This window comes from Corvus brachyrhynchos, unplaced genomic scaffold, assembly GCF_000691975.1.
Source record: "Corvus brachyrhynchos isolate BGI_N302 unplaced genomic scaffold, ASM69197v1 scaffold69, whole genome shotgun sequence".
NCBI classification, from domain to species: domain Eukaryota; kingdom Metazoa; phylum Chordata; class Aves; order Passeriformes; family Corvidae; genus Corvus; species Corvus brachyrhynchos.
In genome coordinates, this window is record NW_008240228.1 from 2,350,690 (window position 1) to 2,364,125 (window position 13,436).

A 13,436-nucleotide genomic window follows, 5' to 3' on the forward strand; every position below is an offset into this window, starting at 1 on the left:
ATAAAACACCCAGCTTGTTATAAAAAAAAAAAAAAAAAAAAAAAAAAAAAAGAGTCGAATGAGTAAAAGAAAACCCTTTTTTTCAAGGGTCAAATATGCTTTAATACATGTAAGATCAACTACTAAAATCCACCCAGACCTCAGGGTGTAATTGTGACCCTCGGTGTGAGCCACAGAGCAGCACCTGGGCCCATGTGAGCACTCCTGAGACAATCAGCACTTAACTGCAGCATAAAATTCAGAAGCCTTTGACCCTGATGAAGCCTTCAGGATGAAATATTTAAGGAGAATTGCTTATGGTATTTAACCACACACCAGTGCCTTTTCCTCCATAAATGTTTGGGGATTTTTTTTCCCAGCAGGGCCAGCACTGATCCGCTTGAGTCGCTGCGCAGGACAAGTGCTAAGAAAACATACAAGAAACCCGTGGACATTACAAACAGCTACAAGGACAAAATATAAAGGAAAGAAAAGATCCTTAAATCAGGGTGCTAAAATCACACCCAGCTTTCTAAATACCTTTTTTTTTCCCTCCAAGTTTTACAAAGCTCAGAAAATGCTGAGCTTTCAAAATTCCCCTTTTTGCCTGCCTTAGGCTCATTTCAGGATGTCCTTTTGAATACTTTGGCCCAACTGTTAATGTGACTTTCTGCTTCCAAGAGGACAGTAACAAATACTTGAATAACTACATCTATATATATAAACATTCATCTCATTGCTATTAAAAAACCCCCAAAATTTAGAGAACAGTTTTGTACTTACCAACATACCATTGTCACATGTCCAAGCACTTGGATCAAAGTCAAGTTTACTGACACAAACAATAAATTTCTCTGGAAACACACGGAGCTCTACACAAAAAGAATTGACAAGAAGATTACAAAAATCATAACCACTTTCAAAACCACTCATAACAACAACATACATACATGTTATTTTAGTAAGCAAAATTATTTTTTTAATTGCACACTAACTCATTTCATGCATCCCTCTAGCTTTTCACCTACTCTCTTCAACATGCCACTGCCTCCTTTTGTTTTGTTTTTATAAAGCATTCCAAAAAATCAATAAGTAGAATAAATTGAGTTCCCAAAAGGACAGTCAGGGCTGCTAATTAGTCCACCTGCACCCCTGGACAGAAAGACCAGACAGAACCAACAGACAAACCACTTAACAAGGATTTCTTTTGTGCTATTCTGGTGATGAGTCTTTTCATCACAAAAGCTGTAAATTAGGTTTGCAGCCCAGAACAACATTCAATCGGGGCTTGGCATCAAACCTCAGTGTAAGGCCAGGGCAGAGTGCTTCACATTCTGACTACAGAGATTTTTGAAGTCATTAAACAAACTGGTTAACTCCCACTGAATTACACATTTTACTCAAGATCAAATGGTTTGTTATGAACACAACAAAGTTTCTATTTACAAAGGATTAAAAAATGAAAAGTTCTCAGATTAGAACAGATGAGACAAAGCTTTATTCAGTACCTGGCAATGCTATGGGAAGAACACAGCTGGATAGTTTCTTGTTTTACATTATGGAATTATTTCCAGATCAGTATCTTCATATTTTCAGCCCTGCTTTTTTGTTGTTGGTTTTTTTTGTTTTTATAAAAAGATAGTTAATAATTTTTAAAGTTAGTTATATTTCAGAACGAAGCCACAACACTATTTTTGTGGGACAAGAAAGCGACAAGGCCTGCAGGAAAAAACCTATGAGGTTGATCTCATAGATGTTTTATTGTAGAATTGAAGCGTAGGACAAGTTGCTTCCAGGAACATGTTTTTGTTGTTACATTTTACAACAATCTCATCTGCTGGCTAGCAAAATGCAGGTGTCTTTAGGTATTCACTGATGCTTCACAACAGTTCAAATTTAATAGACAGCAAACAATGTTGAGATAGCAATGCAGACACTGCTATTCTAGTCTAACAAGTAGACTACTTTGATGAAATATTTAAAGTCAACACTGATATCTTCAGCCAATATGGACTTAGAAAACAACCAGTTAGCATTTGAAGACAGATTTAAACATTTATGAATATCATGAATTCCTATAAAAACAAGAAATTATTTTAAAATATCTATTCAAGTATTCAGTATTTTTAAGGATTTTGCTCTTTTTTTAATGCCACAAGGTCAGCGCAAAGGGCAGTGATCATTATAGCTCCTTTGCATTGCTGTTGCCAGGACAGGATTGATATCACTTCCTTCCAGAGCATCTTGGCTTGAGAAAACATGAAGAGAAGACCTGGTCCCAATGACATCACCTACGTCAAGATTTTATAGCTGTGAGGTGAATGAAAGCCTTTCCTGCATACACTTGTACTGTATGTTGATGTCACAAGACACTCGAGCAATAATGAAGTGATTCATGCTGCAACCTCTGCTTGATTCACCCTGCAGAGACTCAGGAAAATGCTGAGTCTCGTCATACTTACAGAATTTGGTGTGGCTTAGCTGATAACCCTGGGGGCAAGGCATACACAAATTTAAAATTAAGTTTAAAAAAAAAAATGCATCTTATCTCAAGAAACACTTCTCCTTTTTTGTCGTTTTTGGGGGTTTTGTGGGTTGTTTTGTTGTTGTTGGGGGTTTTTTTGTTTTCAGGAAACCTTTGAAAAAAGCCCAAGTTCTGAAAGAAATTTTGATTAAGTAGACCAAAATTTGACAAAATCTTAGTTATGTTCCCTTTCTTCCTCTTGTAAGTAACTCTGTAAGAAACTGATTTCTTACCACGATAACGTTTCCCTAGAGCACAACGGAGATTAACCCATCTCTTCATAAAGTAGGCAGTAATGTGCAAACTGTTGGCTGCAACATAAAACAAAGGGATAATATTAAGTATAAGGGTTTCTTGGGCATTCTGGTCTCAGTGTTGCACATCTGCTAAGACAGGATTGAGAGAAAGGAGCAGCAGCTCAACACTACAAAGGAAAACGTAACTTTAATGGAATATTTTCCAAAAGAAACTGCTGAATTCTCATACTGAGGTCTCAAGAAATTAAAGTCTGAAACGAGACAAAAATCTACACAAATTAATAACCACTAAGTTCTGGAATCCAACCACAGAAATTAAATTAATTGATCAGAGGTGTCGTTTGCTTAATAGTGTGGTGTCGTGGTCACTAGGGCTACTCACAGGGTTTTCATACATATTCTACAAGAACACTACAGATGTCCATTATCTTAACTATCTTCTAGAGGAAGGTGACAGACCTGGTAGGAAAATAAAAGATAACTACAAAGAAAACCAACCATGAGAGGGCTTAATTATCTACAATTCCATTGAATGAAGTGAGAAATGCCGACATTTGAACTCCTCAGTATGTTCAACAGCCAGAGCTGGCCTGGCTGACTAAGCAGGTACCTGCAACCTCCAGAGGCTTTTTCAGTTTCTATTTCCAAGAATGACAGAAATCCTTGTGCACCAGGGGCGTAAGAAAAGGGCAGAAAGGATTATATTATGACTGAGAGAGTATTAGACCAAGGAAATCAGCTTTTACTTTTGTTCTACTTAAATTCCCAAATGACCCTGGTAAATCAGTTAGCACTTCATTCATGAAGGTATTTAGCAACTGACTCCCACAGAAAGTGTAAAAAAACCTGACATCTGTGACTCATCCTCCCCAATCTCCCTGTGCACCTCACTGAAATGAAAGTGTGTAAGAAGGTTGGGTGTTATTTCCCCTAACTTGAATGGGGTTTGCAAGACTTAAATTATTGATGCTTTTAAGACAGTCAGCTACCCTAGGTGCAGTTAGCACAGATAAGTTAGAATATTAAGTGCTCCTGTTGTTTTTATAATCCAACCATTTAAAAAGAAGGAAAGTTTGCTTGTTGCAGTCTCAACCCCTACTGAGCAAGTGTCAAGGCATGCCTTATTTTCAAGTATAAATGCACATCCTCTCCTGTGGGGTCCACCACTTTCCTATTTCTACAAGATCTTCTGGAGCTCACCATCGAGCGCTGTTGAGCCTCAGCTCTCATTAAGAACTACAGTTATCAATCATAACCAATCCCTTTGAAATTTATCAGCCATCTTTTTTCCTTCCCCTCAGGAAGATACTCAAAATTTGACTTCCTTTTAGAGATCGAGTCAAGATGTGACAAGTTGAACCATCCCTTAAAAATGATGAGCGCTAGAGAAAAATTTGGATGTAATCCACCAGCTTTATTAACTGTTTACTTAAAAGAACAATTAAGGAAAATTACTTTTAGCTATTTCCAGTTTGGCATCTACAATTCTTTATCACTGCTAGTAGGCTTAGTCCAATCAAAGAATTTGCCCTGTATATAAATAAGTTATTAGTGTGATAACAACATCCTCCACTGTGACCTTGGAAAGCTGAGAAAGTAGCATTCCTAAAAGCACAACTTGGAAAACAAAACTTCAGACAGTAAATATTGGAAGTTTTTCTTTCTACCTTCATCTGTTGGTGATATTCCACATGTTTTGGGGTTTTTTGAAAGGAAGCTAAAATGAAAATGCGCGAATCTTTGTGTTTCACAGGAAAAGCAGGATACTTCGTTCCTGAAATTCTTTTATAAATCAGTGGCATCCATATCTGTTTGTTTTTCTTGCTATCCTGGTATTCTCTGAGAGCTTAAGTGTTTAATTGCATGTGATTGACTGAACAAAGTTTCAAATTCTCCTTAGAAACCCTTGATTCAGCCAGCTACTGTTCTGTGGAAGAGAGCACCTACCTCAGATCTGACAAAAGAAATAATTATGTAAGAGATCAAGACACCTCTACAAACTATTTTTGCAGCACCAGCTTCAGTCTGAAAGTCTTATAAAGCCTTCACAGAGAATTGCACCTGAGCTAATAAGCTTAGCCCAGAGGGACTAACACCAGAAAATCATTTTCGTTTCCATTATTATTTACTACTTTGCTGAAAAGGCCTTAACAGATATTTGCTGTTACTTGTTGCTAACCCTCTAATATGAGAAAATATTAAGATGCACTGCATTTAAGATACCTGCATTTTGAAAGTGTCACACAGCTACACTCATCAAATGCTTTGAAACCCTCTTGTACAGGACATATGATCTACTCTGCAGTCAGTTTTAAAGTTGTCAAAGTTACTGTAGAACTATAAAAAATGGTGATATCCTCTTTCAGCTTCCTTCTGGGGAAATATATTTTCCAATTAACTATTCCGCTTCATGAAAAAAAGAAACTTAAAAATAAGACCCACAAGAAAACCTTCTTATCCAAGAACCCCATGCGACTTGCAGCTTTTTAAACTTTCTACACAGTTACTCAGCATGAGTTTAAATTTGTTCATGATCTCATGGAAGAACAGATCAACTGATATGTACCAAATGCTCCATCCCTAACTCCTTCTGAGCACAACACAGAGGTACCACAGAGAACCTCAAGGTACAGACAATTTTGCTTCCAGTAATGTAGAAAATTCACACATCCTGGGCTCAGCAAACCCAGTTGATCCCATCTTCAATTTCCTCTTCACCATGCAATACAGACAAAGCTCCATTTGTGGATTACCAGTACACAGGCAGAAATAAAATTGTGTTTAGTGACTTGAAGTTTTGTTTTTCTTGTTTCAAAACTGGGCACTTAAATCATCAGATTCAGGGTCCAAAAACAAACAAGAAAAACAAAACCAAACAAACAAACCAACCCCAAGGAAATAAACAGACCCTGGAACCCAAAAGGAGACTGCATAAAAGTGGTTCTAGAAAAGCCACAGCTCAGTTTCAGCTGAAATAGGCACCAGTGAGCACTGCCTTTTAAGGGAACAGTAATTTGCCCTGCTTGTTGTATTTCAGGGTCCCACGACACTGAGAGGAAGTATCAGACACCAACTCTCCTGTAAGACTATCCAGCAACACTTGTTTTCCAAAGGAGACACAGCCAAGCTGACTTGAGCTTCCAGAAGGCTGCCAAGAGGCGGCTGTGGTGCAGCGTGGAGCAGTGGGAAGCCATCTCCCACGGCTATTATGGACCATTGAGCTGGGAGCCTGGGAAAATGCCTCTGAGCTGCTGAGTTATCTGGAGCAGCCTGGCAGGTGTTCACTCCCCAGCACGATCTGGCACCTGCCCGGCTCCCTACTTCACTCCAGACTTGTCCAAAGCCACAGCACAAGCCTAAGGCTGACTGCCCCAAAAACATTTCCATATCTGACAGGCACCTATTTCTCATCACACAGTATTTTTATATCATACCATTTTCCCTCCCAGCTTAGACACTTCACGTTTCTGAAAGGTTATTGTGGATTAGAACTGACTCTACTTTTGAAAAGTAACAACAAAGTAAATCATTGCAACACACATTAAAAATATAAGAGGATAAATTCCTAATGTTACAATGTGGAAGTAAATACACAGGTGCATTGAACTTTCTGAAACACTAAACTGTACATTAAAATAAAAAAAATCTACACTTAGCTCATGCTAGATTAATTTTTCCACACAGATTAGGCTATACCAATAATGATGTTTACAGTACATAGAGCTTTTCATCTTCAAAGTGCTCCACAGACTTATTATTACACTGCATTTTAGCACTCATATTTCTCCACTTAAAATTATTCAGCATGGAATCAAAAGTCCTGATCATTTGTAAACAACACAAAAAAAAAGGAACATTTTATTCTGAACCTACCGTTAATTGTGCAGTTTTCCTTCCCAAAACAAATACCATGTGCTGCAGAGTAGGCTGCCATTTCTAATTTAGAAGAGATTCAAATAAAATATTGGCATTTAAGTTTAAAGCCAAGTCTAAGATAGGGACAGCAGATGCAAGACATCATATACAAAAAGCTGCTGAAAATTCCAAAGCCTTTTCTGGAATCCACTCGATATTTTTTAAACAAGACGCATCTTCAGTTCAAAGTTTTATACAGCAAAGAGTGGGCTTCAAAACAACTGCAACAGGTCAGATGGCATCCATTCTTTCCATACAGTCTGCCTTCAGCTCAAAGAAAGTGATTACTGTAAGCAAGTACACAGGAAAATGCGTACTGAAAAACGTAGCATCAAGCCCATAAGCTTTTTAAAAAGAAGTTTAATAGCTAAGGAAAAGCATTCAGGCCATTAAATCAATACACTTGAAGAATGGACAAAAAATACTTGGGTGCAATATTGAGTGAGTATTGCTGCAGGGTCTGTCCTTGCCAACTCTTATACCTGCAAATAAATTCAGGGATGGAATTTGCCTGTGTCTTTTTCCAGGGTGCCTCACAGCAGCTGAAACCAAGTACAGACAAAACCAGATTGCTGATTTTTTTCACCTTACTCTTTCAGTAGTTTTTTAGCATTACTGCTTCTGTTCTATCTGCTAAATCTTCTGAACACAGGCCAGTTGCCAACACAAATAGGTAAGAAATCTTTCCCACCAAGGACCTGGGGACGAGATTTAGCTGCCATCTGGGAACAGGGTCTCTGACTGGAAGAAAGAAATTAACCTTTCAAAGAGTGTGATCAAGAGAAGAAGGGATGGGCCTAGACAAACCCTTCCTGCTACCAGAACCTGGACAGCTGGACACAGCACACTGTCTAAACCATTCAGAATATGAACCACAAAGTGCAAAACTGGACTGAGCCATTTTGTGAAATCTTAGAGTAGGTTTGTAGGGCTCTCCTCTAGCAGGAGAGGTGGAGAATTCACTGCAAAATCAGAACTATCCTGCAAAACCAGGTCCAAGATAAGGCATTTCTTAGCCTTGCTGTTAGTTCTGTTCTGGAGGAAAGAATGAAGAAAAGCACATCTGAGACCATCTGGCTGCAAGATGATTAATGCCCCTGATGGAGGTCCTGGGAACACAGCAGCTCTGAAGGAAAAAGACCATCTTCTCCTCACTAATACTTAAGAACGGAGAGGAAGGCTGATCCATTCCTGGAAAATCCATATCCATCCATAATGTATGAGCAGTAACATCCAGCAGCACCTGCCAATGCATTCAAGCAGGTAAATGTAGAGCAACATATTTGATGGTCCGTGCACCTTTACCACAGACAACTGTTTTCTAACAGGAGACAAGATTTGATTTCACCCTTTTGTTGGTCTCAGACTCAATAACCACATTATTAATTGCATGTGACGAGCACGAACTGAAAGCTATTTACGAACGCTCCCTGTTTTGAACATCTAAACCATATTCCAGAGAAAGCCACATGCCTGGACTTCTTTAACCACTGGAATGAGCACAACAACCAAGAGAAAGGCTGAAAAAGGCATCTGTTGCTACCAGCCAAAAGGCAGAGAGAGCTGGAAAACAAACCCTGTGGTAAACACTGTCTGACAAGTCAGCAGCCCAGGAGAAGCCGAAGGATTTTCGAAGTGTCTGTACTGCGATGGAGTTCAGTTAAACTGGCCAGTGCCACTTTTGCACATCAGGCTGAGTACATCCCACAAACTGGACAAACACAGCTCTACCCAAATGGACCAATCACTCATAGCACTGAACTCCTCACAGCGATAAAAGAAAGGTAGATTCTGGCTCAGATGAGACAGACACTCTGATGGACTCAAGTTTGACTCACAGGGCACTAGGGAATGCCTAACACAGCACATGCCACTTTTACAAAATATGTCCTTTCAGCCTGTCTCTGTGGTTTTTCCGTGAAGAAATCCATGAGCTGCAGGAAATCTTTGATGCCATGAAGTACTTGAAATGGAGGATTTTGTATTTTAAGTGTGATGAATCTCTACAAAGCTAAGTTTTTTCAAGCACAAAAATTCAACCAACACGTGGAAATTAACCTCTTGGAATTCATCAGCCTAGACTGGTTCCCCTTACTGTTAATTAGAACAACAAAATCACTGGTGTAAATACTATGATGCTGAAAGATTTTCAAATAAAGTCAATCAAACCTTTCACAGGTCTCCAGGCCCCATTTTTTTTTTCCCTGGCAATAGGAAATAACTTCTGCAAAACTTTTACCCCCAAGAGGAAAGGGTTTTAACCCTAAAGCTCCCACAGCTGCCAAGACTTTCATCTTCGACCATTAACAAGGTCTCTAGGCAAGGGTCACTAAAAATGTCAGGAATATATTGTATAACAGGGCTACAAAAGCTCTGGGTTTGGTGAAAAAGCCCAACACTGCCACTGGAAATGTGATGGGAGAGAGGGAGATAACAACCAGGAGCAGGTATATTCAGCAGAACTTAAAAAAAGTGGCGTGAACATGAAACAGTTTCTTCAAAGGTGATCTTGATATATAGCACAAAATATTCTTATATTTAAATTTTTTTTTTTTTTTTTTGAGGAATCCTGTTAGGATATCCCAGTGGAGCTAGGAGGTGGATGGTGATGGCCATGACTCCTCTTCTATGCTAACATCTAGAGGACACTTCAAAAGAACTTGAGTTCTAAGAGGCATGTGTGGACTTGAACCTGCAGTTTCATCCTGTTGTCTGAATAAAGCAAGTTGTGCCAGAGGTTCACAGGTTTTGTCTTTTCACACAACAGACTCTTGTTAGATTTGTAAAAGCTCAGAACAGAAGGAAATTCTGGGGCATAGAAAATAGGTGGAAAGTACCACAATAGAGCCTTCTGTATCTTCTCTTTTTAAATGCTGGCAAGCAGACCATAATTAAGTCAGCTGCTGAAAGGCTCTATTTCCAAATAAGTCTCAATCTCCTTCTGCTCTCATAAGCTCTGATGCAAAGAGGATACCACCAAAAGAGACCAAGAACAACTATGATTGTGATCATCTGCTCACTGCCACCAGCTCAGCTCTGGTTCTGGTGCAAAGAGCTGGAGACTGACTGCAAACCGGTTTGTATAAAACCACTCGTCTTAGCTCACTCAAGAATACTGTGTTGTAAGGGACCACCTTGAATGGCACAGCTCAGCATCCTCCATTTCCAACATCAGCTTAACAGATGCCAAGTGCAAAAAAAAAGTAAACAGGACATCCTCTTCCTCAAAACTAAATATCAAAGGTAAGGTCCTTTATGCAAAAGACCAAACTCCACAACCCTGTCTTGTGCCATGGCAAGTAAACAGCAGACAAAAGACAGGCAGTACCCATATTCTATGGACAAACTTCTGGTTGCCCACACGCGTACACATAAAAAAAACCCCCACCAAACAAAACATCTTAATTAAAGGAATTAAGAAAAAAATGCCTAGTAAACAAATACAAAACTGCCATCTTCTATTCCTTCTAAAGCAAGTTTTGACATTTAAACTTGGATTTGTACAGTGACTATTGAATGTTTCTCCCTGAATATGTGTAATTTGCTGTGCATTACAACATCTCTGATCTGTCTGAAGTTGATGGAATACATCAAGTTCAAAGTCCACAACACAGTCAAGATTACACTGAACTTTTTTTCTCCTGTTTTTAAGTAAAAGTCTTTATTATTTGCTACACTACTCAATTTTTATTTAATTATCTCTTTTTTTACAAATTAAGGCACGGGCCCTGCAAAGCTTTGCTGCGTTGCCTTTGTTTGTGGTCTGCCGCTGTGCCTTTGTAGTCCACAGAAATACTTAGTGTGCAACAACCACAACATACCTGGTACTTCAGTGGTGAATCAAACACCCAGAACTGCTCCCACTGAACTACTTACACGGGGAAAAGAGGCACAGTTTTTTTCAGGAATTGGCCCTCCATTTCTACCTGGACAGATTCCTATAACGGCTAATAAAAATTTTCCAAATATGAATAAACCCACAAAAATGTTTGCAATTTTAAAAGCTGTAATTTCTACCTTGGTCATATGATAATGAAACTTAAGAACAAAAGAACAAAGGAGAGTATTATTGTATAATACGGCAGCATGGAAAGTTTAAAAGAAATTCCTATTCATATTTAACAGTGAAATTATACCCCCAATTACTTCCAGTTAAAATGAAAATAGAAAGGACTTCAGTGCTCAACACATAGATGCAATGATTTTTTTTTTTCCTTAAAATATCATGATGATTTTTCTTTTGCTGGTGATTGTTTGCAGACTTTTACTGAGACTTTATTGAGACTTTTAGGGAAGGCAAGGGTTAAAGATGTATAAAAGAGATTTTCTCACAGTTTAAAGAGAGCAAAACAACACATTTAGGAAGCCAGACAGCTAAAAGGTCAAAACATTACACTTCCAGGTCAAACTTCTGGTTGCAATTAAGTGAATTCCTCTGAACATTTCTAGGGAAATCACATTTCTTTCAGGTATTATTTCAAATCCCTATTCTTTCTTGCTTACATTCTAACCAAAACAATATTGCTCTCTTTAGATACACTTAATAAAGAACATTTTTAAAAGGAACCCAACAGTTAATTTCAAAATAAGAATCAATCCTTGGGGTTTTTTCCACCTCATTTAATGCACAGTTGAACTAAACACAAAAGACACTGTAAACCTAGTTAATTTTTAGGATCAAAACATTTCAACCAAAACAGTGAGCACTCAAAAAAACCCCAAACCTATCTGCCACCTCTTCCAGCTGTGCCTAGTGCTAAAACAGGTCCATGGGCTGTACACTGAGAATCCATCCTCTGTATTCCTGATTTCAAGGGACTAGAGAAGCTGTAAAGCCTATGGCGAGCACACATGAAAGAGCACCTTCAAGAGGAAAATACGTTGCAAAGAAGAGTAAGGCAGTCAAGTAAGAAATAGTGCTTAGGAACAGATTTTCAAATTCACCTCATGTGCCCTCCAAAAATGCTGAATTCCCACTCAGAACAAGCATGCCAAGGGCTCTTTCCAAAGGTATGTTCCCTAGCCTAGATGAGAGTCACTTTGATATTCTCAGGTGAGTATCAAATCAGAAATTAAAGGCGGGGTTCATCTTGCCTAACTTGAAACACCTGCATCAAACTAGTACCCTAAACTTCATTTTTAACTGATGGAGATAAATTACCTATCAAGTTCCAGCCAACTTTGAGAGACTGAGACACATAACTCCACTTTGTAAAGACACATGATTAATGGATGCTGATTTTTTTGCCTAACTATAGAATGAAAACACCAAAGATAAAGTTCAAATTTGCATAAATTAATAAATATATGTGTCTTTGCATAAACTGAAATACTAACAGCAAAATTACTGCAGAAATACTTGGATGATGAAGGAAGACCTTTATAGTTCACACAGATGTGTAAGAGTAGCTGTTTGTGCATACAAACACTAATTTTTTTGCACACACACAACTAGGGGTCCTTTTCATACTATTTTTTCTTCTCATAAAATGAAGAAAATCATATGGAAACAAGAGACAAAAAATGGAAACGATGAAAGCAAAAGAAAGCAATACAATGCATTAAGGCAGAGATTATTTTAAGGCTAGAGGTCAAGACTGTTTTCAAAACCAACAGCAAATTCTTCCTTTTCACAAAAATACACCAAATTAAACAACTCTCCTGTTGTTTTAAATAAATTATATTTCTTTTCAATCCAATACTATCTACATAAAACACTTTATTAAGGAATCTTTAAAATAAGTACAACATTTCATTTCTCACCCAAGACCGTAAATAATTTCACGGGGAGCTGCCACCAGGGAAGAAGTAAAATAGGAAGATCACATTCAACCCACCTGGTGCTGCAGCTGCAAATATCCCGTGTAAGACAGAGACAACCATTGCTGAAGCCTCTGCCAGTATCAGTGCCACGACAGAAGATCCTTCCAAAGGTAGATGCTTCAGTCCCAGACAGTGCAGAACTTCCTCTGCCAGTCTCTAACTCCCACTGACTCTGACTGAATGAAGTCTTGTTTTACAGAGGAGCACGGTGGTAAGAAAGGCCACACAGGGGAACACCAAAGGTCCCTAAAGCCAAACACCTTGGCTGTAAAATGCCTACAAGGAGACACTAAATACAAGAGCCAAGTGCACATGGTTATTCCCCTGGTAACTGCCAGGCTCCAAGCCCTCTCAACTCAGGCCTTTAGTGCACCAAAGGAGATTCTGTCCCCTTGCTGGAATACTCTCTCTTGCTGCTGTGGATGCAGCACAAGCCTTTATCATGCCCATTATCCTTTGGCAAAGAGTTCCACAGTTCCCCTAACTACCACAGCATTTCCAATGCCTTCATTTGATACACCCTTGCTCTCAAACTGGAAAAGAATGAGACAAGAAATGATTTCATAGATCTTGGTTGTATTCCCCCTAATTTATATACTTCCCAGGCTGAAGAGTCCAGGAACACTCAACTGTTCCCTGTATTGCATTTCCTCATCTTAGATCATCTCTGTTGCCCTTCTTGGCATTTTTCCCAATTCTATTGTATTACAATCTAAGGTAAGATAGAAAAAAAAAAAAATCACAGAAAAAGAAAACACCCAAAGAGTGTGTAAGTATGGACATTTCTTTTGTTCTTGTCAAGTATCAGTTACCCTGAGAAAAGAACAAAACCAAACAACAACAACAAAAAAGTTCAGATATATAACCTCGATCTTCTAGAAGAAAAATGCTTTGGTGAAAAAAAAAATGCCCTTTTTCCCCCATTATCTGGCTGTAAA

General features: G+C 38.6%; 1 protein-coding gene across 3 annotated transcripts in view; it reads right to left on the reverse strand.

Annotated features, from left to right (window-relative positions):
- SLX4IP (SLX4 interacting protein) overlaps window positions 1-13,436 on the reverse strand; it is a 73,641-nt gene that overhangs the window by 15,856 nt on the left and 44,349 nt on the right. For 2 of the 3 annotated variants that reach the window (XM_017745327.1, XM_017745325.1), the window contains 2 exons: window positions 2,737-2,814; window positions 763-851 (listed from right to left, as the gene is read on the reverse strand). In XM_017745327.1, coding sequence (XP_017600816.1) covers window positions 763-851; window positions 2,737-2,814 — 167 coding nt within the window. The remainder of the gene's footprint in view (window positions 1-762; window positions 852-2,736; window positions 2,815-13,436) is intronic. The other variant, XM_017745326.1, reaches the window with a different exon arrangement.